General features: G+C 35.5%; 1 protein-coding gene across 1 annotated transcript in view; it reads right to left on the bottom strand.

Annotated features, from left to right (window-relative positions):
• DOP1A (DOP1 leucine zipper like protein A) overlaps positions 1-26946 on the bottom strand; it is a 59504-nt gene that overhangs the window by 20977 nt on the left and 11581 nt on the right. Inside the window, exons 3-18 of the mRNA XM_056488506.1 lie at positions 25918-26099; positions 23593-23763; positions 22081-22270; positions 21404-21502; positions 20224-20323; positions 17747-17856; positions 15667-15775; positions 13252-13372; positions 12468-12587; positions 10697-10811; positions 10240-10269; positions 9598-9831; positions 6548-7172; positions 3481-3755; positions 2714-2866; positions 601-701 (exon numbers count right to left, since the gene is read on the bottom strand). Of these exons, the coding sequence (XP_056344481.1) occupies positions 601-701; positions 2714-2866; positions 3481-3755; positions 6548-7172; positions 9598-9831; positions 10240-10269; positions 10697-10811; positions 12468-12587; positions 13252-13372; positions 15667-15775; positions 17747-17856; positions 20224-20323; positions 21404-21502; positions 22081-22270; positions 23593-23763; positions 25918-26099 (2735 nt within the window). The remainder of the gene's footprint in view (positions 1-600; positions 702-2713; positions 2867-3480; positions 3756-6547; positions 7173-9597; positions 9832-10239; positions 10270-10696; positions 10812-12467; positions 12588-13251; positions 13373-15666; positions 15776-17746; positions 17857-20223; positions 20324-21403; positions 21503-22080; positions 22271-23592; positions 23764-25917; positions 26100-26946) is intronic.

The raw sequence follows: 26946 nt of genomic DNA, 5'->3' as shown, positions 1-26946 counted from the left end.
ACAAAATCTAAATAAACACTTTTCTACAACATCTGTGCTAGCTGAAGAAGACAAGAGTAGTTCAGAGTCCAAATCTTCACTTTTCTAAGAAGAGAGTCCAATACCAGAACACAAAATAGAAAGTCTCTGCTACTTGCTCTCTTACACAAAACACAGATTAAACAAAGGAACTTATACTTTAGCATTTGCTTGCAATTTTGCTTTTAAGTTTTTTTAGTTTTACTGTAACTTTCTACTTAATTTAATTCAATTCTGCGTTGATTTCTCTCTCCTGCTTCTGTTTTATCAAAACACAGCAAGAAATCAGATACTAAGCTCAATATACACCACAGAGATTTTTACCTTGGTGATGGTCAATAAATATTGTGATCATTCCTTCCCCAAACTCTTTACAGCTTCTATGAAAAATTTGCAGCTCATATAATCATCACTGTGAAAACAATTTTGTCTAACACAAATTCTTGTCCACAAATTCATTTGTCATCTTTCTTCCTTCCTCTCACAGCTACACTGTAGTTTTTCAATTTTTAAACACCATAGGTTGCCCGTATAATACTATCAAAGATTTTGAAGTGAAATTATTTCAACTGAATCACCAACCTGTCAAAGGTACGGCCAAAGGAAGAAGATTTGTTAATATGAAGATCTCGGGTGAGATGCCATAGCACTGCAAACTTGGCATGAGCTTCCATTCTTACTTTCTGTGGACAAAATCATAAGTTAGATCTGTCAGAATGTAACAACTTCTGATAAGAACTGGAAAAAGTCACACAGCATTCTAAATTATGTAAGATAGGATGAAATTAACTTCTTTGATTATGTGTTTAAGTACTATTTTTTAATCTTAAAAGCAGTAGATGCCAACAATTGGTATCTGTGGGTAATTTAGTACCATGAAAGGACTTCCTCCTATCTTCATCTTGTCTTAAAGTTTAACCTGTTTTTTTCCAGTCAACTTATTTTTGTTCTATTACTGCCATACTAGAAAGAAACAAAAATTTTTTAGCTAGACATGTAGATGGAGTTCTTCACTAACATGTAAAATTTAGCTCTAGAACAAATTGGACAAATAGGACATGCTTACTGCCCAGAGGATTTGTAATGACTAGAAACAATAGGCAGAATATCATAGAATCATAGAATATCCTGAGTTGGGAGGGACCCAGAAGGATCACTGAGTCCAGCTCAGGATATTTAATGGTAAAAACGGTGTAAAGTAACAATTGTTCTGTTTCTCTCTAAGACTGAGGCTGATCCAGGCAAAGAGTTATTCCAGCAAGGCAACACACAATAGTAAATATAATTATATGATTTGAACATATGTATAAAAACAGCTTCACCCAGAAGACAAGGAAGCTAGTAAGCATTTGTAGAAGTGAACAAAGCACAGCAACCAGGACAATTACACCAAATAAATAATCAAAATTACTTCAAGTACTATAAGGGCTTAAACTAAATTACTAGATGATAAGCAAAGACAAGAGGACAAATATTTTCACTTGTTTGTTCTTAGAATATAGGGTTATAGGAAATGAAGAGTAGGTATATTTACCCTTAACCAAAGTAAGACAAAACTAAAAACTGTTAAAACCACTGACATTATGGCATACTTCCAGACTTACTTTACATCATACAACTTAAGAAGCTTTGAAACAGCTTATCCATCAATATCTACCACAATAATGAAATTTTAAGTAAAAGCTATGAAAATTACAAAAAAGAAAAACAGTTCACATTAAACAAACTAAAAATAAAAACAGAACAACCTCTCTACACCAAAAACAAAAATCAAGAGACAACAGCATTCTAGAAAGTAAAGCAAACATCACTTGTATTTAGAAATAAAATGCTTCTCACAGGAAAATAATCCACAACACTGCTGCAAAATGTATAGTTACACAAAATAATTCACCAACAGTTTTTGAATGGAATGAAAATACCAATTCCCAAACACATTGAAATGACTCCATGTAAGCCCTTGCAATCCATGCTGTGAAGATGTAAGAAATTACTGTTTTCTCAGAAAGGTAGGCAGAAATGAGAAAGTACTACATCCAGTCACAGCAGTTTACAGACCAGCCTAAGTAACACTAAAAATATTTTTAAACACTAAAAACCAATTTTAACAATATGGCAAGCTGTGAACTGCACTGATTGACAGACTGGCTCACATTCACTCTTGTTGACCGGGTAACTGGTAGAATGGCAAAAAGGTAAGTGCTCCTGAAGTCACACAACCACAAGTTGCTAGAGTGTGTAAGTAATTCCCTACCATTCATACTGTTGGAGTTGTGAAGATAGCTCATACACCTAAAATTCAAAGCACTACAAAGGCCGCAACTTGAATGTCAAATTGACAGCTTCTATGTGAAATGAATTTCTAAGTGAGGGAAAAAAAGCAAATTACTATCATGACAAGAACTCCTAACAGCAAAAACTAAGCATATGCTTTAAGTATGGGAAGCATCACATGACTTTGATAAGATATAAACTCTACTGCATAAGTCTGCTGCTGAATGGTGAAAAACCTCCTCTGTCTAGCATGAAACTAGAGGCTCATCACAGACCTAAAAAAACATTTGAAACAACATAAGGTAACATTGCTTTTCAATACTGGAGTTATTTATACCCTCCTCTGAGAGACCAAGTCCTTTTTCTAAATATATTTCGGTATATACTTTACTATCTTTAAGTAAATACATGAACAACTTGCCTTGTCTCTGTGAGTCAGCTGCTGACTAATAACATCTTCACAAATGCTGGAAGATGGGACGAGGTTGTGCAGCTGGTAGAAGAGCTCCACACTCTTCTGATGATGCTGAGGAGTTCCATCACCCAGCTGGTCCCAGAGAGTTAAAGCAATATGCTTTGCACATGAAAAGAAAAGTTGCAAGAGACAAGTGAATGACTATCACACCTTGTTTTACTCTATGCAACAATGGGAGACATCCCGTCTGAAGACATCCTATAACTAAGAGGCAATCTGTAAAATAGTTCCCTTTGTATAAACAGAAGGAACTGTTTGAAACACTGCAATAACTTATTACATTAAAAATTCCTGTTAAGGAGTCAGGCCAGAAATACACTTTCATTGAAATATAATTTACTACATAATATACCCTGCTACTGATCATCTTTTGCAAAAGATATCTTACACAAAGATTGTTTACCAAAGTCCTACATTATGCACATCTCAGTTTCATACCTTTGAGGATTAATGCTGTTCTTCACTCAGGTTGTGTTTATATCTTTAAAATATTCATTTAAACAAGCATTTTCACACAAGTGCTCAGTAAGAGAATTGCAGCAGGAAAACTTACTGCGTATTTCATTTAGATTCTAACCCGGGTTATAACTGCTACCAAAATATTCAGCAAGAAAATTTGGTTTACCATATCAAGGATGGTAAAGGGGCCAAGACTTATTCTTCACCAGACAGAAAAAGTCTAAAGAAAACAACAATGTGATACTGCATCTAACCTTGAAGAAATCTGTCTTTTCAGCCATATATCTCAGATTTCCTTGAGTAAGAGGAGGTCTGATGACGACAGCCACTCTTCCCTGGTTAGGACTAAGAGGCTGAGCAGCTTCCACACTGTTCAGATTTTCTCCAGTGACAAGAGCAACAGATTGAGTCAATCCAACCAAGTCCATCACGAGGGAAATAGTAACACCCTGAACACTGAAATCGCTTGCCTGCTTGCAAGCATTCATTAAAGTCTGTAGCCACAGTGGAGGCTGTACTTGTTCACAGTCTGAAATACAAATCACAGATGACACATTTATTTAACAATCTAAATATTGTGGAATTCCCCCCTTGTATTCCATAACTGTATGTGCAATTGTCCCTTCATATTTCAATCTGCCCATTGCATGGGTTTAAGAAAATGTATGAGAGGAAGATACTTCCTGATGTATCTTTAAAATAATCCAATTAAGAATGCAATACTGTATTACTTCAAACATTTAGTACACAAAAGTGAATAGAAAAATCTTAACAAGGAAAAGAAAAATTTTATGGAAATGCATTCAGATGATTTCCTGCCTTAAGCAAAATTGAACATTCAGTAATTAGCACATCCTTTCATATATTTTTCTTCTTCACAAAATTCTTCACCAGCAATCAAATCTTAACACACTAGATAGTAGTCTAGAGTAATTCTGTAATATATCATAGTGCCTAGGAAAATAAAATATATTATATAATATATATGCAGACTAATTTTAAATTGACAAAAATAGATTTGCCTGGCAATACTTTAGAAACAGAAGTCTCTGTGAAAATTGATGGTTTGGGTGAAAACTCTGTTTTCACTGCAGATGACTGTTTCCCCTTTTTTATTGTCCTCTCACTTTATCAAGCCATACTCTGGATTGATACTGGAAGTGTCTTTCTCCAAAGTTCATAGTCAACTTTAAGTGAACATTCCAGCCTTTCATTTTAGAGATACCAAAGTGACTTCTCTTAAAACTTCAAAAGGACTCTATTGATCATGTTCCTGAAATGGCAAATGCATCTAGAACCAGACACAAGTGAAGAAGTGTTATTTAATAGGCGCAAATACAGCACCCTTTCAGAATCAAGAGAAGAATGATGCAATTTCTCATTTATATCCACAGCTCCACTGGAGTTTAAATACAGTTAACAATTCCAAATTGTGTTCTAGAGGTTACAGATACAACCAATGTTTTCAGCTTCACTCAATTCCCTTTTTAATTTCTTCAGTTAAAGATAGCTGAGAAATTAGTCATACAGCAGAATTCAAGCACACTTATGTTAAATATCAGATTAACCTGTCTCCTTCAAATTAACAGACTGACCAGTGATTAAGAGCTATCGGGTCATATCATTAATGCAACCCTCCAAAAACACGTTTCAAATTTAGGAAACCTTCAACAAACACAGCCTCTTCTGCAGTACAAACACCTCATATCAATAGAGAAATGTTTACATTTGGAATAAAATCTTTCCTGTTGGTTTTACCCACCTACAATTTATGCTTATTCCTCAAAGTTGCACTGTTTACTAGACTGCAAATGATATCTCACAAAGGGGAATGTTCAGATGATGAATAAGAAACACAAATCCAAGACATTTAACGAAAATGAAAAGGATTCCTAGAAGCACTGCCCTCATAGGAGGCACATACTACTCTACAGAGCTCTACAGGCTCTCTGCTCTACAGTGCACGAGGCAGTGATAATCAAGTACTATGTCCACCAAAAAAGTAATAAGCACTTAAAAAGTAAAAAACACTTAATATGACATTTTAGTCTTTGGACTTAACACTCATTTGTAGGCTGTTTGGGAGAAATAAATTAAAAAAAAAATCTAGCATTTTCAAGGTCATGCTATAAAAGCACAAATATTCTGAGATAGATATTTTACAAAAGGTAGCAGATCTCTGGCATTGTCATACTCATAACTAATGAACAACTATAACCAAATTGCCTTCAATAGACAAGTATTTTATAAGTCTGGATGTTACAAAGTCAAATATATGCTCTGCTCCTGTCAAAAGAATAAAGACATAAACAACACATCTTAAAGACCACAGAAACAGAAGCAGTCATGTTAAATCAGCATGCTTGTTTCCAAAACAAGAAAATCCACTCATCTCCAAGTACCACCCACCACTTAGCCTTGATTTAAAAATTGCAAATAAGAACAAAAAGCTGCAACTAGGAAGCTTCCAATAAAATCAGAGATGACTGTGACAGTAGCCAAAATTAGTGTTACTATTTCTTGCATGTTCCAAGCATATCCACCATGAAGACATTTTAAGAAGCAACTCCCATACTGCAGATCAAAAGTGGATCCAAAATTGGAACTGCAAATTGAAGTTTGGGTTTTTTGTTGTTTTTTTTACAAACTGTAAAAAGGATTGTTCATCCTAAAATGTCATAGTTTATAGTAAGTCGTAACTGTCAATATTTTTATCATGTCTATATCTGAATAGTTTCATTTATCTGTGAACACATACATACCTCACCAAAACTCACAATTTTTATTTTGTTTCTTAATGCAATTATAGCTAGAAGAATTTTATTGCAAGAACTGCTCCTTTAATAGGAGCAAAGTAGCTGGTATGATTTTTTTTGGACCGTAGTTTACAATTCCCATGTATTGCCAAAGGGATCAATGTGCACATCAATCCAAAACTGATAAAAGGAAGCTAAAATCATTTGATGTGAGCTGTGGCTATTGTAAAATATGACAAAGAAAAAAATTGTGGATTCATACAGTAAAGAGGAAGATTTAAAAATCTAGATTCTACTCTCAGGCTTCAGTTTGCATAATTTATATTTTTCACCACAATATTAATTACTGTCAAATTCCATGCCAGCAATGTTCTTAAAAATCTGTGAGAAAATAATTTTGTTTCCAAATGTAAACCAAATGACACAGAAGAATACTTAGATTTCCAAGAGGAATAACAAACAGGAACACACACAAAGCATGATACTATTACTTAAAATTTTTTTCAGCAGAAAAATTTAAAAAATACTATTTTAAAAAGAAAGAAGAAATGAGAGTGCAGCTTACCAACTTCAGGCTTCCCAGGATGTAATTCTGAAGTGCGGTTTCCCTCAGCGATGTAAACGGGAAAGCTCGAACATTCAAGATAGAGCTGACAAGCAGCAATAAAGGCAGGAAGGTATTCTTTCGGTGTTCTCTTCTTGTTTGTTTTCTTCACCTTAGCATCATCTTGGGATTCTCTGTCCCATTTTGTGCTCTGTCCTTGCACTCTAGTGGGCTCTACCGGAAGCTCTGCCCCTAAGGGCTGAGACAAGGAATTATTCTGAATGATATACAGGTTGATAAATCTGGTTAAAAACTGTTGGACATATTCCAAACAGCACTGCATTGCAGTCTTTTGGATCGTTTTCCCACTACGAGTTGCTGTCCCTTGTGTCATTATGGAAGGAGGCTGTACTATGGTCTCCTCAGAACCCACGGTTGATGCTGTCTCAGTCTCTGAGGAAGTGCTACCAACAATAGGGATTCCAGGTGTACTGTGACCTTCATTCAGTGCTCTGTCAATGTCATCATTTGTATCTGCCTGGTATTGCACAAACTCGGTGAATCCACTTTCTGATGATCGACTGCTTGGAGGATTTTCACCATCTTCAAACACATCATTAGGATTTTCAAGTGACACTGATGGCACCTGAGTAAAATAAAAGTTTAACGATTGCTCAAAAGAGGCTATTTAGGTCTCAGCAAAACAGTATTTATTAGTGTCTTCATTTGAAAGCAACAATTTTATTCCAGAGTTTTAAAGTGCATTCATACAAATATATTTTATGCAAAACAATGTTTGGTGCTTCTGTAAGCCTGCCAGACTAAGCTAAAATTAAAAGAAAATTGTTTCTCAAGAAAAATACTTAAATATTATCGGTTTTAACATTTTCTTCAGATCATAATAATGTCTATTCTATTATGAAAGAATGCTGAAATACATAGGCATAGATATTATTAATTTATACAGTATCATAAATCATCAAAAACAAAATTATAATTACAAAAATATATAAACTTTTCATTTAAAAACTACTAATCATTTGAAACTGGAAAGAAAATAAATCATCTCCTTGAAATGAGAAAGAGAGGTTGCTACAACAACAACAGTTCTTCATGACTCACTGTATGTCTTAATTCCTTATCAGTTCAGAATATGCACAAATAGGTGCTTTTTCTGGGTTAGAAAGCACCCACAGTGGCTTTTTCCACTGCTCTAGCCTTCTACAGTCTTAGTAACTGGTGGCATAATTGCTGTTTCCTGGTGAGAATGTGAGGTAGGGAAACAATTGAAATAGAAATGCATCAATCACTGCCCCTAAATGCAAGTGCCCACTCACTTCCAGTCCTGCATTTTACTGGTGATGGCAGATGTTGCCTGACACCTAACAGGCTAAGAAGTTGTTTTGACTCTAATCACTAGCTGTGTTAAACACAGAACTTGAGCATTACATAATAATATGAAAAACTTTTTCATGAATAAATAAAAACAGTGACATTATTATTTCCAGTGAATATCGTCTTGCTTTACCAGAGATAGAATAAGAATGGAAGTTTGAGACATTACCGCAGAAAACAGTGAAAGCTATGTACTAAAAATCTTGAAGAGACATAAATGATGAACCCATTTTACAAAATACAATCTAAAAGTTATTAGAAGAATAGCAAATCATTTCACTATCTAGCTCTTAAGAGAAACCACGGCCACATATGAGACAGCTGTAATTGGAAGCAGAAGACCACCAAAGAGCAACACCATTCAATTAAAACAGGCTTTATTTAAAAAAAAAAAAAAAAAAAAAAAAGGAAACCAAAAAAACCCCCAAAACAACAAAACAAGACAGGTATCAATTAGTTAGAAAGAACAAGGATAGGATCCTGAATAAAGAATGTTGGAATTCTAACACGAGCCAGCAGTGGACTCCTTTGGTGAAGCAGACCAGCCACATCTAGGACTGTATCAGCAAAAGTACTGACACCAAATCAAGGGAAGTAATTAGTCCCCTCTGCTCAGCAGTTTTAGGTCTACAACCAGCATATTGTATCCAATTTTGCATTCATTAGTACAAAAAACTGATGTACTGAGTATGCCCAATGGAAAATCAGCACAGGTGCTTCTGATATAGAAGGAATGCTCAGAGAGTTGGATTTACTCTGTTTAAAAGAATGCTAAGAGCTGTGGAGGGGGTGAAAATGACTTTATTGCTCTCTGTGAGTTCCCACTAGGCAGTGGGAAAAGATGGAGATACGCTCAGAAATCCACACTGAAAAAACACAAGGCAACCAACACAAGCTGCAACAATGGAAATTCTGAATAAATAACAGTGCAAACAAACAAGCTGTACAGAGAAGTCGCGGTAACTTCATCCTTGGAGATATTCAAAATTAAGTCAAATATGATACTGAGTGACATGATCTAGCTTTAAAGTAAAATCTAACTTTGAAATCAGCCCTGCTTTGAGCAGTGCCCTGCAACTGTCACTTCCAACCTAATTTATTCTATGATGTTCCTAAAGTTTCTTCAGCTGGAAAACAAGAATTCCAGGGCATGTCACTTAACATACCTCACAGAACCATGGCTGCATAGAATAAACTGGACAAAGTTAAAAGAGAAATAGATGCTGGCTGATTAATTTTATTTCTTTAAAAAGTTATTCTAGGAACTGAACAGTGACAGTAAAATACATGATGGATATTAAACCAATGCACATAAATTGGGTGAGAGGAGAATTTACATATGCCTGATACTTAACCAAAATGATGAATTCTTTTCAGTCCAGTTATTTTACTTCATACTCTTGAAGTGCATTACAAACTTTAGTTGATTAGCTCTTAGGCCCTGATTCCGAAGTGATTTATACGTATATAATATTAAATCTGGGTAAAAGCCCCTAAGAATCAAGAAATTTTACCACAATTATAAGTTATTTTGGTAACTTATAGGTTTCAGATATATTGTGGTATCTAAATCTAATCAAAGACTTGTAGGGTGTTCAACACAGGCTTAGAAAGCCCATTTCTATTTTCCACATAAGAAGCCATTTTCCAAGATGCTGCAAAACCTAATCAGTTACCTTTTTATTTTCCCATTCTTTGATGGAGCTGCTGTGTCCAGTAGGAAGCTGCAGGATACCATCTGTACCAGCAGAGAGCAGTGGAGGCTGAACCTTGCTAAGGATCTTTGAGCAGAGTCTGAGAGAATCAGTAAGCTCAGACAAGTGCAAAGTAGGAAGATGGCTTGTCAATGCAGAAATCATCCTGAGCAACAGCTGAGGCAAATGTTCTGTCTGTATTTCAATGTAAGTCTCCTAGTAATAGGAGTAGTAATGATAAAAACTTGTTAATTGTCACACCAAATTCCACCCTGAAATTTATTTTCTATAACAGAGCTACCCATCATTTGCTTAACTGTGTTCCAAACATACAGACATGGAAAAAGAAAAATTAATATCTTAATATCCAAGAATAAGAAATACATGCTTTACTAAAAAAAACTTACAAAATTAACTTTAAAGTTGGATAACAAACCAATAGAAATATATTTAGCTCTTTTTCAAACTAGTACATATTGTTTATTACACAACAAATACATTAAAAAACATCATATGAAGGCTGAAGACTGCTATTATTACTTTATTAATCTTAAGATGAAAGTTTAAGAATGAAAGATAAACAAGTTAATAAGAATTAAAGGAAGAACAGGCTGATTGCCATACCTGACACAGCACTCTCATACTTCTAGTAGGCTTGGAAATGAGAAAGCAAAGAATTGAGGAAAGACAGCTATAGAAAAAACAGTTCCAACAGTCTTTGCTACATTAAGCGATGACAACAGAAAAAAGAAGATACATCTTATCATGACATTTAAAAGATCTTTAAAAGAAAGCTGCACATTTAAACTATCATATCAAACTACAAAAGGCTATCTTGCAATAAATACACAGAAAAGAAAATGAGGACAGACTAAAATTTTCAGGTATAAGCATCATAAAACCGATTTCAGTTAAGTCTAACCAGTCTATCAAGAATCATACAATGAATCAAAAAGTTCTTTTAAAGTCAATTTATGTCAATATATTTTCAGGAAAAGCAATTAATAAAGTATACATAGTATTTCTGCAGACCGTAAATATACAGAATCCCAGTGTTAGTAAAGAATAAAGCAATTCTTACCAAAGAAACAATATCCAACAAAAAATCCACTAACAAGCAGAAATTTGTTAGAGGTAACTCAGATTGCTCACTATCGCCTCCTGGCCCAGTTTGAAGTCTGGCATGTAAAGTCCTCCTGCAAAATTCAAATAGGGTTTCACAATATTTTCCCTACTGCCTTACACTGACCATATTTCTGTAACTTAATGCAAAGCTGTATATACTGGGGATAATCACTATAAACCAATACGCAATTTCTCATTTTACTGTTAAGTAGCTTATTTGGCTTCATGCCATTCTTTCAGAAAAAGCAGTAGCCAGGCTTTTGGTGTAAAAAAACTGAAACAAACAGTCTTCATTTATAAAATAAGGAAATTCAAGCTACAGAAAATTGAACATGGAAGAAAAAAAGCTTAAATACAGCAGCTTATGTAGGGAAAAAACCAAACAACAATTCTCCAGATTTCATTAATTTATAAGGCAATTTTGTATCCATGTTGCCAGGTAGACTACTTATTTGTAGTGAAATACCTGCATGTTAGCTGGCTGCAGATGACTTTCCATATGTTAGTAATTCAGCCCAACACACAAAAATCAAGTCTCAGACACCTAAATCAACCTCTCACACTGAGCAGGACTGCTAAAATCACTAGATAAATTCATCCACAGTTTTATCTAGCAGAGTTATGGAAATCTCACGAGAAAGCTCCACAGGTTTCACTGTTCCGCCCCTTTCATAAATTTGTCCTTAGCAAAGCTTTTCTCAAAGTCCAACCTGACCACTTGAGTGAGCACTTGCTGCTGTCCTCTGTTTTCTATCAGCTGTTATAAAGAGTACAGCTGCATGAACTTTGTAAATGTCCTTCAGGAAGTCATAGGGTGCCATTCAATTTCCCTCTTTGCCAGACTAAACCAGCTCACCCACCTCAACCTTCAATGTAGTATCCTATAACTGACCAGCTTAGCAGTTTCTCTACAATAGTCTCTTCAGCTTCTCAACAGTTCTCCTCAGGTGGCATGTCCAAAGCTGGACACAATATTCCACGTCTGTCCTTAGAAACACTAAGTGAAAGGAAAAATAACTTCCTTTCATCTGCTGCCCATGGCCCTCATAATGTAGCCCAAGAAGCAGTTTTCTTTAGTTATAACAGCACAGTGTTGGCTCATAGATAAATTCATGTCCAAGTATCTTAATACTTTATCAGATAATATCATAAGCAATGAAAAAAAATTCTACATATTTCATTTGACATCTCTGTATCATCTACCTCTTGCCACAGCAAAAACCCCTGCTCTTCTGTGGTCCTTTCATCCCCTACACTCCTATTAATATTTTCAATTTTCCCTCATTTATGGTTTGCTATTTTCTCCTGTAGCCCTCCTTATCATGCACAGGATTCCCATCCTTCATTTTCCCTAAAAGAGCAGGACAAATACAACACATTGGGTGTCTGGCAAATCTGCTGGTTTTACCAAAAGCGATTTGTACAATGAATAATCCTGTTCTGGCAAGACACAACAAAAACTAGCTTTGTGGTCACTCTGGAGCCTCCCCTCCAGGAGAGGGGATAATTCTGTCTCTTGATTTAACCCAGATGCTGAGTTTGTGAGAACTCAAGTTGCTAAGACCCACAGTCACATCTGATGAAAACTGGACAAAAGACTGAAGTTAGAGGCATGGGAGGGTACAGGGTAAATGATGTCATGAGACTGACTTCTTTGAAGAAAAAAGTATATAAAACTAAAATTAACTTCAACTTTACACACAGAGAGATTAAATATTATCACTTACCTACAACACTCTTCAAACCAACGAGCAATGTAATCCCACATATAATAAGGCTCAAAGGAATTGAAAAGAAGATTGGCAGTTTTAATCAATTCTGCTGTTTTCTTGTTTTCTCTCAGTTTGCTGAAAGAAAATAAAAAAGAACATTTCATATTTTTATACTTTTTTCCAAGTTATATAACTACCCATCACTGTGAGTTTACCCACTGTCAAGTAACAATGACAAATTATTCTCCTCTCATCCCTACAAGTAGTTGTTGCTCAAGGGCTCAGGATATTGGCAGGCTGCTCATACCAATGTCTTTTCTCAGTTGCTAGGCTTCTCCTCTATCCTTTCTTTAGTATTTGTCTTTTAACTACATTTTTAATAGACCTGTTTTTACCATAATTGTTGCTACAGCTATTTCCACCCCTCTCCAGCTTTGAACACCCGTCTCCTCTCCACCTTTCAAAATATTAAACTCAAATCTTGCAACTCTCTTATTGCAGTCTTCATTTTTCTACTACAAGAAAACTCAGTCTATTTTGTTTTGAAGAAGACAGATATAAAGAATATTACAATCAAATATGCATTTTTGTCATGGATAAGGAATAAAACATATCTAAATATAAAGAAAAAAAAAAGCCAGACACTTCACACCTTTGCACTGAACACACAAGTTGCAATTAATGTCCATAGATCCTGTATCATAAAGAAAGCACGACTCAGTCCCACAGGCTTCATAGACACAGTTCTAGCAACAAAAATGTATTATTTAATACATAATATATTATAATCAATATTTACCTGCTTAGCTGTGTGTGATCTTTGTTGAACGATGGCTCTGTCTGAAGCTCCAGTTCTGCTTTGCACTGTGTATACAACGTTCTAAACACTTCAATCAGTACATCCTCTAGGATGGCAGGGCCTAGGGAGAAAAACCAGCAGTCACACTCTTGCCTTATAACACTGCCAACAGTCCACAGCTGAAAGGTGTTGGAATCATTAGCTAGCTTTGGTCATTGAAACCACAAAATTTCTTCTTGTTCAATCTCACAAGCTACCTGAATATCAGGAAGTTTGGTTTGTTTGCATTCCAGAAACACTGAGACAACTGTAGTGCCTGGGAGTACACAAAGCACAAGCAGGGTTATTTTGCCCTATGTTCAATGTGTGTACAATGGCAGCTGGATACAAACACACCAAATTCAAAAGCTGTGCAGTTACAGCAGTACACTCATGCTCAAGCCAACACACCCCTTTTATTAGCTCAGTAACCTGTAAATGGACTTCATGGATTCTTGATCAGAGGTGGCTTCCAGTCAAACATTTTGAAATACTCCTAAGCTATCTCATGCTGTTAGCATTTGGACAATACACTCAAATATTTAAATGCAAATACAAAATAAAATAATTTGACCATCATCCTTCCTTTTAATTTGAGGCAGGTTTTTTCTTTAGCCCAGGGCATACAGTTAGTCTGCATGGTACTTTTTGAAAGTATTTTTGAAAGTGTACAATTGCAGCCCAGAAAGCCACTGCAGCCTGGGCGGCACTGAAAAAGCAAACCAAAGGAGATGATTCTGACTTTTTGTTCTGCTCTGGTGATATCCCACCTGGAGTACTGCATCCATCTTTGGGATGCCCAACATAGGGACATGGACCTGCAGGAGCTGGTCCAGAGGAGGGCCACAAAGACAGTAAGTGAGTGGGAACATCTCTCCTACGAAGGCAGGCTGAGATAATTGGGCTTGTTCAGCCTGGAGAAAAAAAGGCTCCAGAGAGACCTCATTGTAGCCTTTCAGTACTTACATGGGGCTTATAAAATATAAATAAATAAATAAACAAATAAATAAAGAGACTTTTTATACAGGCAGATGGTAACAGGACAAGGGGGAACAGTTTTAGACCAAAAGAAGAGAGATTTAGATTGCTAGAAAAAATTCTTTACCCAGAGGGTAATGAGGCAGTGGAACAGGCTGCCTAAACAAGCCATGGATGGCCCATCCTTGGAAGTGTTCAAAGCCAGGTTGGATGGGGCTTTGAGCAACCTCATCTAGTGGGAGGTTTCCCTGCCTGTGGCAGAGAGGTTGGAAATGGATGACGTGTAAGGTCCCTTCCAGCACAAAATATTCTATGACTCTATAAAATAGCTTCTCCGTTGGATTTGACCTAAACCTTAATTTCAAAGAAAAACCCCTCGAATTATTTTGAAAGGAATTTACAAAGTAATCCTGCTTGAGATACCATTTACTTTATGTGTTTCCTAGCCTCATTTAGCTGCTTTCAGTAAGAATAGGCTCATGGAGTTAAGCAAAAATCCTTCTATCTTATTATATCTCATTTTGCTGAAAGAATCCTCAAAGCTTTGCTACTTCATGAAATCTTACCATACACATTGCCTCTGAATGTTAAGATTGATTTCCAAAAATCACAAATTACAAGATGGCAAATTTCTGACAGATATTTTGTTCCCTGTAGTTCTTCTGTCCCAACCAAGTATTTTCTTTAATTATTGTATTTTTATGGTTTTATTACCCTATCCTCAAATCTGATAATGGATTTAAAAAAATAATTTTGATTTTTTTCAGTCACCTTCAAAGCTGTATTCCAAAGAAAAAGACAAGATATCCAAATCTTAGCTGTAAATACTTTTGTCCCATAGTCCTCAGCACTCATCTACTAAAGAAGGCATTTAAACACTCTAAATAAGAGAAAGGAAAATTTAGAAGAAATGCAAAAAAAAAAAAAAAATCCCAACAAACCACCTACAAAACCAAAAACAAATTTCTTCCTCTGAATAAGTTGTTCTGAAAAAAAATTAAACGTTTTCTTGTTATTATCTATCATCTCTATGTGTAAATTAGAAGAAAGAACAGGTTATTCCCAAAAGCAATAGCTGGGATTTATAAGAGTAAAAGTCATCATTTGATGAAAGAAATAAAAAAGATCCAGTTCCATTTCTTCCAACATGCAGTTAGTTCTCTCTATGACTTTGACTTACTGTTTCCTGTGTAGAAAGTAGAAGAATTGGCATTTGGTAAAAGGTAAATCTGATGAATGCATTAAATTAAATACAAAACAAAGATACAGCTGGGAAGATCTAAGAAATCTGGGTAACCTGCCCACACTAAGCATATAACTTTTTCAATTTGATAAAAAGAGAAAAATTTTCAAAGCAAAATCACATGAAACAATTTAAAAAGAATAAATGAAAATTACCTAGCTCAGGCTTATCCAGCAAACTGATAAGAATTCGAAAAGGCTTTAAGTCTTGCATTAACGTGCTTTCTTCTCCCTGTCCATTAACTTGCAATATTCCAACCATTGCCTACAAAGAGCAAAAACTTATCAGGAAAACAAAAAGAAAGCTAGAAAGCAATAAAAGGGAAAATTCTTTGTAGTGGAGACCACTATTTCATCTCAGTGCAGCTCAGTCTCCCATTATTAAATTCTCTCAACTTCATCTTTCTGCGAACATTTCTGTGGAGCAGAACTTGGTAACTTTTATTTTATTTAAAATCAAAATAAAGTATTATAAGCAGATAACTCAGTATTTCTTAAGAATAAAAGAGAAGACACTGAACATTAATGAACAAATGATTGGAAAAGATAAAACACGTAGATATTAAACGTTTAATAAAACACCATCAGTCCTATGATATACTCACGTAGATGAAAACTTTCTTGTCTAAATAGCAATGAGAGCTTTGAAATAAATCAGAAGACTGAGCTTCTATACCTAAGCAGGTTAGGGAATGAGCTGCCAAATTTAAAAAAGCCCCATGAGACAATCACAGGTTTTGCTTAGTTTTCTGCCCGGCTGACTTGACTGTCTGAGCTAGTTTGTTTCTTTTACAGTTTAAAAAAAAAGGACAAAAGAAAAACAAAAAAAAAAAGTGATAAGTAAGAATAGAACCATAAAAACCAGTTTGGCCTTGCTATCTGCTACAAACCAGGAATTATCAGCAAGTGTTTTAAAAGCAAAATCTTCTGTACTTTCATATGTCTTTAGAAGGCCAGAATTTTCTGTACATTGTATTTATGAATGAGTTGACCGGATAAAACAAAACACAAAGAGACTGCCAGAGAAGGCAGAAAGGAGCAATGCTTTTAACATCTTTCAAGAGGCAGTAAAAGGTTTTAGAAGCCATTTGTAATTTGTATTATGTGTAGGCAAGGCACTGACTCAAATGTCCATGCTGTTTTCAGACAGAAAAGTTTTATTGACATAGATTAAGATGGACAGATTTAAGAAGACCATAACCATTAACCATGCCTAAATAATGCTGAAAGCTCACCAATTTTTTTTAATATAAGGTAAAGGTGAAACTGTAGCTCGTTCAGGCCTCTCCTTTACATTTGAATAATTTCTGAATCATCTGCTAAGGAAGGGAGAAGGGTGATAAGATAAGGGTGAGAGAGTACCAAGGAGGTCCTTACTGCTGAAATACTGCAATTCTGAGGTCTCTTCCTCATCAGTAAAACAGAAAATCTCACAACTTTCAGATAAAACTGAAGGTGCTAGCTCTGTGCTGGGTGTCAGCTTTGAACTGGGATAAGCTGAATACTCTTGTGTCAGCTACTACTGTTAGAATTGCCACTCTCATTCCCATACATAGCATCACAGTTCTGACTCAGAAAAATCCTGACCTTATCAATTTGCCTTAGTGACAAAATGTCTTCTGATCTTCAAGATCAGACTCATAGCAGTTTAAAAGACATCTGTATTTCGATTACTGTGAGAAAAGCAGCACAGCTCTTAGAACCAGATCTCAGCTCACATTGCAAGGCTTTAAGGGTAAACTAGTTTAACTGCCAATTTTTTCAACTATTCCTGGCTGCCAACAGAGAGCAGAAGATGCTTCCTTTTCCTAGCAGGGAGAAAGACCCTTTTAACACAGACTCTGAGTGCCACTCGATAACTTTTTTTCTGATCCCCAAGACACAGAGGAGTTTCCCATCTACAGAAGAGAATTCTCCAATTCAGTTTCATGAAAGAACAGGCTCCAGTGTGCTGGGTTCATTATCAAATAACATCCATGTATGCTTCATTCATTGTGGAAAAGTAGAGGAAGAAATCTAATATTTGTTCTGTTCATTCTGCTATTCTAGAGAGACACATTATTTCATGTCTTCTTTTTTCCAGTGAGAAAAAGTTTTAGAAGAATAGGACACAAGTATCACAAAATGACAAGATTACATTGTCACATTGCATCTGCGTCAAAAGATCAAGTTACAGCAACTTTGATCAGGATCTGTTTATAAAAACATAAGCCCCAATAAAACAATGTATAGCTACCTGGACTAACATCTCCTTAGAGAAGGTGTTGAAATAGTAAGTAGCATGCTCCTCAGGATTGCTGTGCCTTGTACTTCTGGGTCCTACAAGGGCACCATTGTTATCAAAACCTTCAAGCAAACAAAGGACAAAGCAGATAAATATTTACAGTTTAATAGAATATATTGCCAATTTCTTTAAACTAGAAATCAACACACTAGCACTGATAACTTACCAATATGAAGTCCAAGTCATGTCGGCAAGAAAAAGATGATTTTATAGAGTTTAATATGGGAAACTAAGTTATACTTTCACACAAGCAGTTTGCACACAAATAAAAAAATTAGTTTTATGTAATATTATCAACCAATTACTTCTTGTACAAAAGAAAAATTTTCACAAATGCTGCAAAACCCGCAATCCTTAAAAAAATACATGAGCTGTTGCACAAAAACATTATTAATGAGAACACAAAATTCAGTGTTTTATATATAGAGAGAAATCATCCAAATACACTGACATGACTAAGGCACATAGAAAGAATAGCAGTCACATTACAAAAGATTTTTTTTTAAAAATCCAAAATTACAGAAAGGAGATGGACCTTTGTATTGTATGTTTCTTTTCTTTTCCCAGTAAGATTTTAATTGCACAAAAAATAGGCTTAACAAAGAAAAAAAAAATCAATTGGTTAACAACATTTAAGATAACCTGATTTAGGGAGATGTATATGATTTCTATTCATAGAGAATGTTAATAGGGCACCTCTAGCTGTAAAACAACAGGAAGAAACAGCAAACACCAGAATTCAACAATGTCATACAGAAGAACAGAATTCAGACAGCCTTCCAACATAACTGATCTCCATCTGCAATGTCTTATATTAGGAACAGAATATCAGGATAATAGAAAAGCCGCACAACATCCAAAGAAAAAAAGCAAAAATCTTATATTGCCAAAAAGTTTGTCCAAATATATAGCAAATAGAGGAAGTAGCTGTTCCCAACACAGGACCTGGAAGCCACCATAAAAGTATTCTCTGAAGCTGTATGAGTTTCAGTGCACACTATGTTCATGAAAAAGCTGTAAAAGAAGGTTCCAACTAAAAAAACAGTATGATATTTTAAATACACAAAATGTATTTCTCAATAATAGCAAAATACATATCTAATCCATCCAATTTAGATGAAACATGACCGCAGTGTTTAATTTTGAAACTACTTCTTTCCCAAATTTAAAAATGCAGGTACGGAGAACAACATTGCATTTCACTGCCTTCCTTTAAAAGATTAATCCTTTGCAAATCAGTGTCTTGAGGAATGATTAACCAAAGAAGCCAGGATTTTCTCATATTTAACTTCTAAACCCCTTCAGCTTCTACAGCAACATAACCAACCCTGTCATGCAAAACACTGCTGCTGACTTCTTCCCTCACTTCATAATTTCAGTTCTCTCTCAGGGGTCTTTGCTATTCACGTCCTTTCTCCCCAGTCCCCACAGGCTACCTGCCTCTGACATCTTAACTCTCAGCTGGGAAAGGTGCAAGAGCTGCTGGAAAGGGTTCTGGGTAGCCTGAGACGCACAAATGTGCTTGCTGGTGAGCTGGGAAGTCAAACAAAGAGGGTAACAGCAGACTGCAAAACATATCAAGTAGAGAAGCCACTTCATGTCTCTCCGTTCAGTCTGCAGTTCCTGGGACACACTTAGGAACTTCCATGGTTTTGACTACTTTCAAAATGGGTTTAAAGAGTAACAGGTCAGATTCATGTGACCACAGGCTTCATTTCCTTAAAATAACAAGGCTGAATAAGAGTAATTGCTTTGTAAATTTCCTAATCTCTGGTCTTCTAACTATTCCCTGAATAGTTAAGAGCCTTCTAATAGCTAAAATTCTTTGCTACCCTCTTCTGATTACCTGCTATTTTCATATAAAAATTTAAATTTGTACTGTATTGATTTTATGTCATTTGGTAGAATTGTATTCCCAACTGATAAATTTTTACTCTAGAAAAGTGTTGAAAAGTGATTGGTGAACTGCTAATTCAATCACACAAGCCCTAATGAAATTCAAAGCTTGCATACTGAAACTGTAATATCAATGCTCTTCAGCATTCTTTTCTTTTCATACCATCTATACTGTTGTGCTATCATTTGCACTCTATATTGCCTGCTCTGTTTTCTCCATTCTATGTTTTTAGAGAAAGAGTTTCAGAGTGCCTATTTCCATAAGCCTACTACACCAGGCTCTACCCCTCAATGTGGCCCATAATTGCTGCTAGAGGAAAATGCACCAACAATTTATATGACAGGAATGAGTTCCAGGATGACATTCTTCATCTTCCATGTGCATGGAGAGAGAAAGTGCCTTTCTTTCTTATGAACAAAATTGAGTGTTTCATTTTTCCAAGATTTTTTCTCCACAGTAGTGCAAACACTGCTAAGGAAAATACAATCCTTCCTCCACTTTCAGTGGCCAATGGAATGAAATACAAACCTACCTAGAAGCCAAGCATAAAGCCTTCGGTTGAGTGACATATCCCTGCGCAGCACTACATGAAGGGCTGCTGACAGAATTCTGATCATGTCTGGACGTGTTGCCTGAAGAAGTTAGAAATACAATTAAATTTAGCTATTAAAAGTAACACTTCTTCTATGTTAGCAGCTTAATGTTCATTAAAACCTAGCCAGTTTCATGTTTTGACATTTCTGAATTCAGCATAGTAGAAGAAAACACAATTTTGCTCTTAGGAAACCAAAAATATGATTATTGTTTGGAACAGACACTGTATAATAGCACACACCCTTGAAGAACAGCAAAGATAACAGATTTGGCCAACAGCTCCTTTTTGTTACAGCACATTTCATTTTACTACGAGGCAAAAGCTTTGGAAGAAAATTCTTAAAATCCAGTTAAAAAAAATTGAGGTACTTTTTCAGTTTCTTACTACTTTAAGTGCTTGTGTAAGTCTTAATATTGAAAAAGTGCTGTACTGATAACTTCAACATTTCAGTACCTAAATAGACCTACTCCAAATACTCCTATAGTAACTGATAAATGTGAATGAACCATTTCCACAAGCAAGAACACAGTTCTTTTTTACATAGAAGTGCAGGCTTTTCCTAATTTCTAACAATACGAGAATCAATCTTGTATAATTTTTCCTCTAGAAGGTATATAATTCATGGATCATTTAAAAACAGGACATAACTAACAATAAATACAATCCAAAAAAATTATCTAGAAGTTGTAAGGTCTATCTCTCACTACCACTAGGGCTAACCACTCATTCAAAACTAAAAACTATTTTCAATTCTCTAGTGTTCTGAATCTGTGCTAAGAGGATTAACTTTTGCTGATTTTGAACACTGGGAATTGGAAACTTGCAAATGAACAGGTAATTTGCTTTCTCATCAAATTGCAGCAAATTAAAAGCTAAACATAATAGACTAAACATAATTTGAGCTTACATACATAGAAGTTAACTACAAAGTTCACACATCAAGTTAAAAAGCAGAAGAGCAGAGATCATGACACGAGAATAGCCAAACCTAGCAGACAAACACTTATGTGTCACTCTGCTGGAGCTTGAAGAAAATCATTAACAAAAACCAAACAAATACAGCAACTGATTTAAGAAGTGCTGTACATTTAGGAGCCTGTCAATGTTAATAACCTACCTGGCTCATGTGGAAAGGAAAACAAAAAAGGATAAGGTCCAACGTGCTCCTCTGTACCAAAACACTGGTATCTTGCACTGAAGTGCTTACTGCTTCCACCTGAAGTAATGGCAGAACCCCCCAAAATAGTTATTTATTATTTTAAGGAGCTAGATATAAGACAGCACTCAAAAATAAGAACAGTTATTTATAAATAATGATAAGTACTAAATGAAGTTATTTTGAATAATGAAACAAGATAAAATAGGAAAATAAAATGTTTCACCACTGAGGAAACAGAATAGGAAGATTCCCTAAGCTATAAAAATAGATTTCGCTTTTTTATATTACCAATGAATATCTTAAGTTTAAAAGACAAAATTAATCTCTACATTAAAAAAAAAAAGGAACAAAAAATTGCAATAAAACTGAATCACTTTTCCTGAAGCATATAATGGAAAGTTTTAGACAAAACCCAAGCAGTTCTCATAGATTAATTCAGCTTTGAGACACTCCTATCATGCACCAAAACATCATTTTAACTGGAGCTATAATAAACATGCATTTTTATCTCTTCAAAGGCTAAGTTCAAAGGTAGAGAACACATCTAAATCCCTTTCCCAAAATACATTACATAGTAAGTAACTTCAATGTTGTTACTTGCTTATTATAAGTCCATTGTTCCATTAAAGCATTACCATTAATTCAATGTCACTGCCAATTATGTAGAGTTGATCTTCCATGGACAGCTTCCTGTTCAGATGGGAGAGGACATAAGTGATGCCAGGCAAGCGAACTGCAGGGCTGGTGAGGAGGCTCCCCCAGAGAGCACTGTAGAATGCTGACTGATCCACAGCTGAAGCAACTTTCTCCAGCAGTGTGTTTGTTCTGCAGTAAAAGCAAGTCAGCTGAATCAGAGCAACTATCACAGCTCTTGCCCTTCCCCCCAATTTTAATAAGTATCAAACTTAATTCTTACAGGAAGGTCAAAGCATCCTTTTGAGAGTCCCAGAGAGGCCCAGTTATATACTGAACTTTATTTTACAACCTGAACAGAGCAATCCAGCTAGCAAGCCTGTGGGCCAATCTGGCTTGCAAAATGCTTTTGGCCTGCCCACAGCTTCTCCTCATGTATTCCTTATGTACTCCTTATGTTCAAAGAGTCAAATAACTCCTTCATCTGCTACTTAAAGCCAAATGTTGCTACAGACAGAGGTTTCAGACAGACAGCAGGAAAGCATAGCTACTGAAGAAAAGAATCAAAGCAGATGGCTTTTGCCCTCTCATTCCTTGCACTGAGTCCTTCTGGTAATAAAAAGGGCATAAAAATACCCCAATTCTTTGAGCACAAGCAATACCTTCCCCTGTCCTCATTTCCTCCAACTCAGGTGGCAGCACCTCTACACCCTATGGAAGGCCCCAGAAGGCAAGCTGGATAGACCTTGCTCCCTGTTGTAGTGATGCCAACTACACTGTGCTGGTGTCTGCCTACACAGAAATAGAAAAAGACAGTGTTGAATTGCTCTTCTCATACAAGTTGTGAAAATTCAAGTTTCTGAAGTTGGAAATATCAAAAATATGAAAGCATGAGAACAATTCCAAGAATTTTAGGTGCTGAAGTATAACTTCATCCTTTAATATGTTAAGACGCTACCTCAGTAGCCCAGATGCTGCAGTTATGTGTGTCAACCCATATCAAGAGTCACATAATTGTTTAAGTTGGAAAAGACCTTCAGGATCAGCGAGTCCAGCCCAGCACTGCAAAATCCACCATTAAACCATGTCCCAAACTGCCACATCTACACAACTTTTAAATACCTCCAGGCATGATGATTCCACTACTTCCCCAAGCTGTCTGTTCCAATGCTTGACAACCTTTTAGGTGAAGCAATTTGTCCTAAATCCAACCTGAACCTCTCCTGGAACAACCTGAAGCCATTTTCTCTCAATCTATTGCTTGCTACCTGGGAGAAGAGACTGGCATATAACACTGTCTCCTTATTGCCAATTCCCTTTCCATAACTACTAGCAAGAACAACTAGCAGTTAATTTGTCCTAATTAATGCTAAGAACCTCCTACCACACCATTCTGTTGCAATTAATATGATATGACAGCATCAAATTAAAAAGCAACCACCTTGAAAACAATGAAATCCACATATAAGTACTAATGCAAGCATATTACCTTATTAACATAAAAGTATCCTTACCTTTCATAATACTCTGATCCCTCCTCTAACCCAGGCAGAATCCCAGTCAACAGTCCTTGCAGTCCTGGTTTCAATGTTTTCCCCAAAGGGAGGTAATAAATCTCATACAGACTTAATAATGTTGGCTTGACAGACATCGCAGCATTGGCAAGGAGTGGAAATAGTCCAGAACTGTAAAAAAACAAATTTTAACTTTTTAAAAGAAGCTTTTTGTGTGAAAATGTTATTTCTCTCTAAAGACTGCTACAGGCACATCCAATATAGTTATTATAAGCATCAGATTTTTTTATCTTAGAATTGTGCATAGGCATAGACCACCACACAATATGACTGCCATAAGATGGACAGGCTGGTATCCCAAGGCTAATGTGATTTTTATTACTATTGTGATAACAAGCACTGAAGGCCCAGACATGACGGTCTTTCAACAATAAAACAAATATGATAAACCAGAAGCATCTCTGCATAACAAAATGTTTAAAAATACATTTTCTTTGCACTTATTAAGGAACAACACAATAATGGATAAGAACAATTTGAGATTTATAGAAATGATATTCTGAAAGAAAAATCATGGTGTTTTACTTCCGCCAGTAACCTTGAGGTAAAATTTAAGGTATTTATACTGTTAAGTGGCATCAAAGTATATATTTACTACAGAAATTCAGTCTGAAAACAGATTCTAGAACTAATAATAAAACCTATTCACAATACTGTTCATAAAACAGCCTGACTGAAAACACTGGAAGTATGTCCTGAATTTACTTGAATGTAAGTTCACAAAAGTTAAAAATGTGACCTCCCATGAAGTTACACAGATACTAAGATTATATTTGCTATTGCTACTAAATATCATCAATTATTACAAACTGAACCAATAATCAAATGTACATGAACACAACTTCAATTTTCAAAATCACTGAGGACTCAGGTTAGAAGACCCTGACATATGAAGAAGAAAACCAAAGAACAGTAAAAAAGGTAATTTTAAGGAAAGGGTCTTAAAATGTACACCTACAAATCTACTACTAAAAGAAATATCTATGTAGATAGGATATTGTCCATGATAGAGGAAAAAACCCTATAAAACTCATTCCAAAATACAAGACTTATGGTAAAAATGTTTTTTAGCCTTTATCTGTCTAGCAGAACTTGTCTTTTACCATTGTCAACTGGCTTCTTTTTTTCTATAGAAAATGTCTTTTTTTTTCAATAAGCAGCCCACTAACCCACAGTCATTCTTTGTAAAGCTATTACTCACACTTCAAGATTTGATGTTCAGACACTGGCATTCTGCTTTCATGACAAATACTGGAATCTTTGATAATACCTTAATGTGAATGCCTGTCTTTGCCCTAGCAGCAGTAACAATAGCTTTTAGCTAGATTATAGAAGGTAGCATTTTCCACTACCCTAGAACTTACTGTTAATGGTATCTTGCAGCTACTGAATCATTGTACAAGCAAAAAATATGAGCCATGAATTCACAGTGACTTTTAAAACAAACCTAAACACACCCCCCTCAATGTAATTACATATAAACATCATAACAATGCAAGACAGCAGAGCTGATGTTAAGGCATACAATTTATTTCCAAGTATTAATGCACACCTTTTCTACCTGAACAGATTTCTATTTTATCCCACTGTTTCTCAAACTGATGAAATTTTAATCTTTAGGGACAGGTAAAGATTAAGAAACACATGTGACAGTGTGCACACATCCCTTTATTCATTATATAATAAATAACTTAATGTCTTGTCCACCACACCCAACCAAAAATGTACACCTCAAAATGGAGGTTTAGGAACTGCACATGCTGAGTAAACTTAACTTTTCAAGGTTATCCTTCCTTTCCATTATCATCAGTTCCAGAGACTGAGAAACAGTTTGTACTTGCCCCCCATGCTAACAAAACAAAATCTTTCTGTTCTCTTAATTTGATGAAAAAGTTTCTTGCTAGAAACTATATGAGATTCTTTTCCAAAACCACCAAAATGAAAATGTAGTGTTAATACAATGAGGAGTTAACATTTCAATTACTATATGTACTGTACATACAGGCAGAAATTTTTATTTCAATAATAAATTCCAGGTTTTCTTGCACTAAAATCAGTTCCTAACAACAACTTAGGTGATCTTTTTATCTTCCATTATACAATATTCAGAAGAAAAGTATTAGGAAAGCACCAATAACATGAGGGAAAGAAATTGGTTCTTGACTGATTCTTGCTATATAACAAAGTAATGCTGCAAATATAAAACACAGGAAAACAAAAAGATCTCGACTATGATTTGGAAGGGAGTTGTTTAAAATATTGTACCTGTAGAGGAACAGATCTTTGGCCAAACGTTTGGGTCCAATGATTTTAAAAATGATCTCATATGTTTCAAGTGCCTTCCGATGAACCCCACCAGGCAGAGCTGGATGCAGACATTGTGCCAAGCGCTTGCCTATCGTCAGCTTTTTGGGTACTACCTGGTACTTGGCGTTGTTCTGTAGCACCTGGTAAATCAGCACATGAAGAAAAACAGCACAAAAGAAGTTATAAAATGCACATTTTCTAAAGGAGTTCCTAGACATGCTCAGTAAGTCACCACACAAACCTAGGTTACAAGAAAAAAACCCAAGGCCATTAAAATCTACCATGGAGGTTTATCTCTGCCATGTTTTTCACTTGTACACTTGTTACAGGTGAAATTGCCAAGGCATTTAAAAACTTCACTTGTAATGCGCTTCTTGCCTACAGCTTGTCCATTTGCCATTTACTCATTCATTTGAGGACAAAAATTGCTATTTCCATTTGAAAAAAATCCATTAGCACTAGCTCAAAGAAGACTGTTAAACTGAGGGTCATGAGTCCAGGACAGCTTTAAGAGAATGAAGTAGAGTGAGATCACACACAAAACTTCACCACTGTCTGAAACTATGTTATCACATCAGGACTGGAAAACAGACTTGCATTTAAATTTTTTTATTTCCCTCCCCCCCGCCCCATATCATAGCCTTCACATTTCACAAACATGCAGCAAGTACTGCTACAATTAAAAAAAAAAAAAAAAAAAAAAAAAAAGAAGGGAGTTCATACAAAATGATGTCACTTCCAACTATAGTCTAATTTTCCTGAGTGGGGCTGCCTAGAAACACATACAAGTGTCTAAAATAATATTTTTATGGATATCAAGATCTGTATTCATTTGTAAACTACTATTGAAGATTACAATGATATTGCCCATTAAACTTAACTGTTAAAATGAATCAAAATGATAATATTCTCTGGTCCATGAATGATTTGAGCCTCATTTTAGTACCCATGCTTCATGAAACAACTGCTGATATTTATACCAGTTAC

This window comes from Oenanthe melanoleuca, chromosome 3 (genome assembly GCF_029582105.1).
Source record: "Oenanthe melanoleuca isolate GR-GAL-2019-014 chromosome 3, OMel1.0, whole genome shotgun sequence".
NCBI lineage: Eukaryota > Metazoa > Chordata > Aves > Passeriformes > Muscicapidae > Oenanthe > Oenanthe melanoleuca.
Note: the sequence above shows the minus strand (reverse complement) of the source record. Positions and strands in the feature narration are given on the sequence as shown.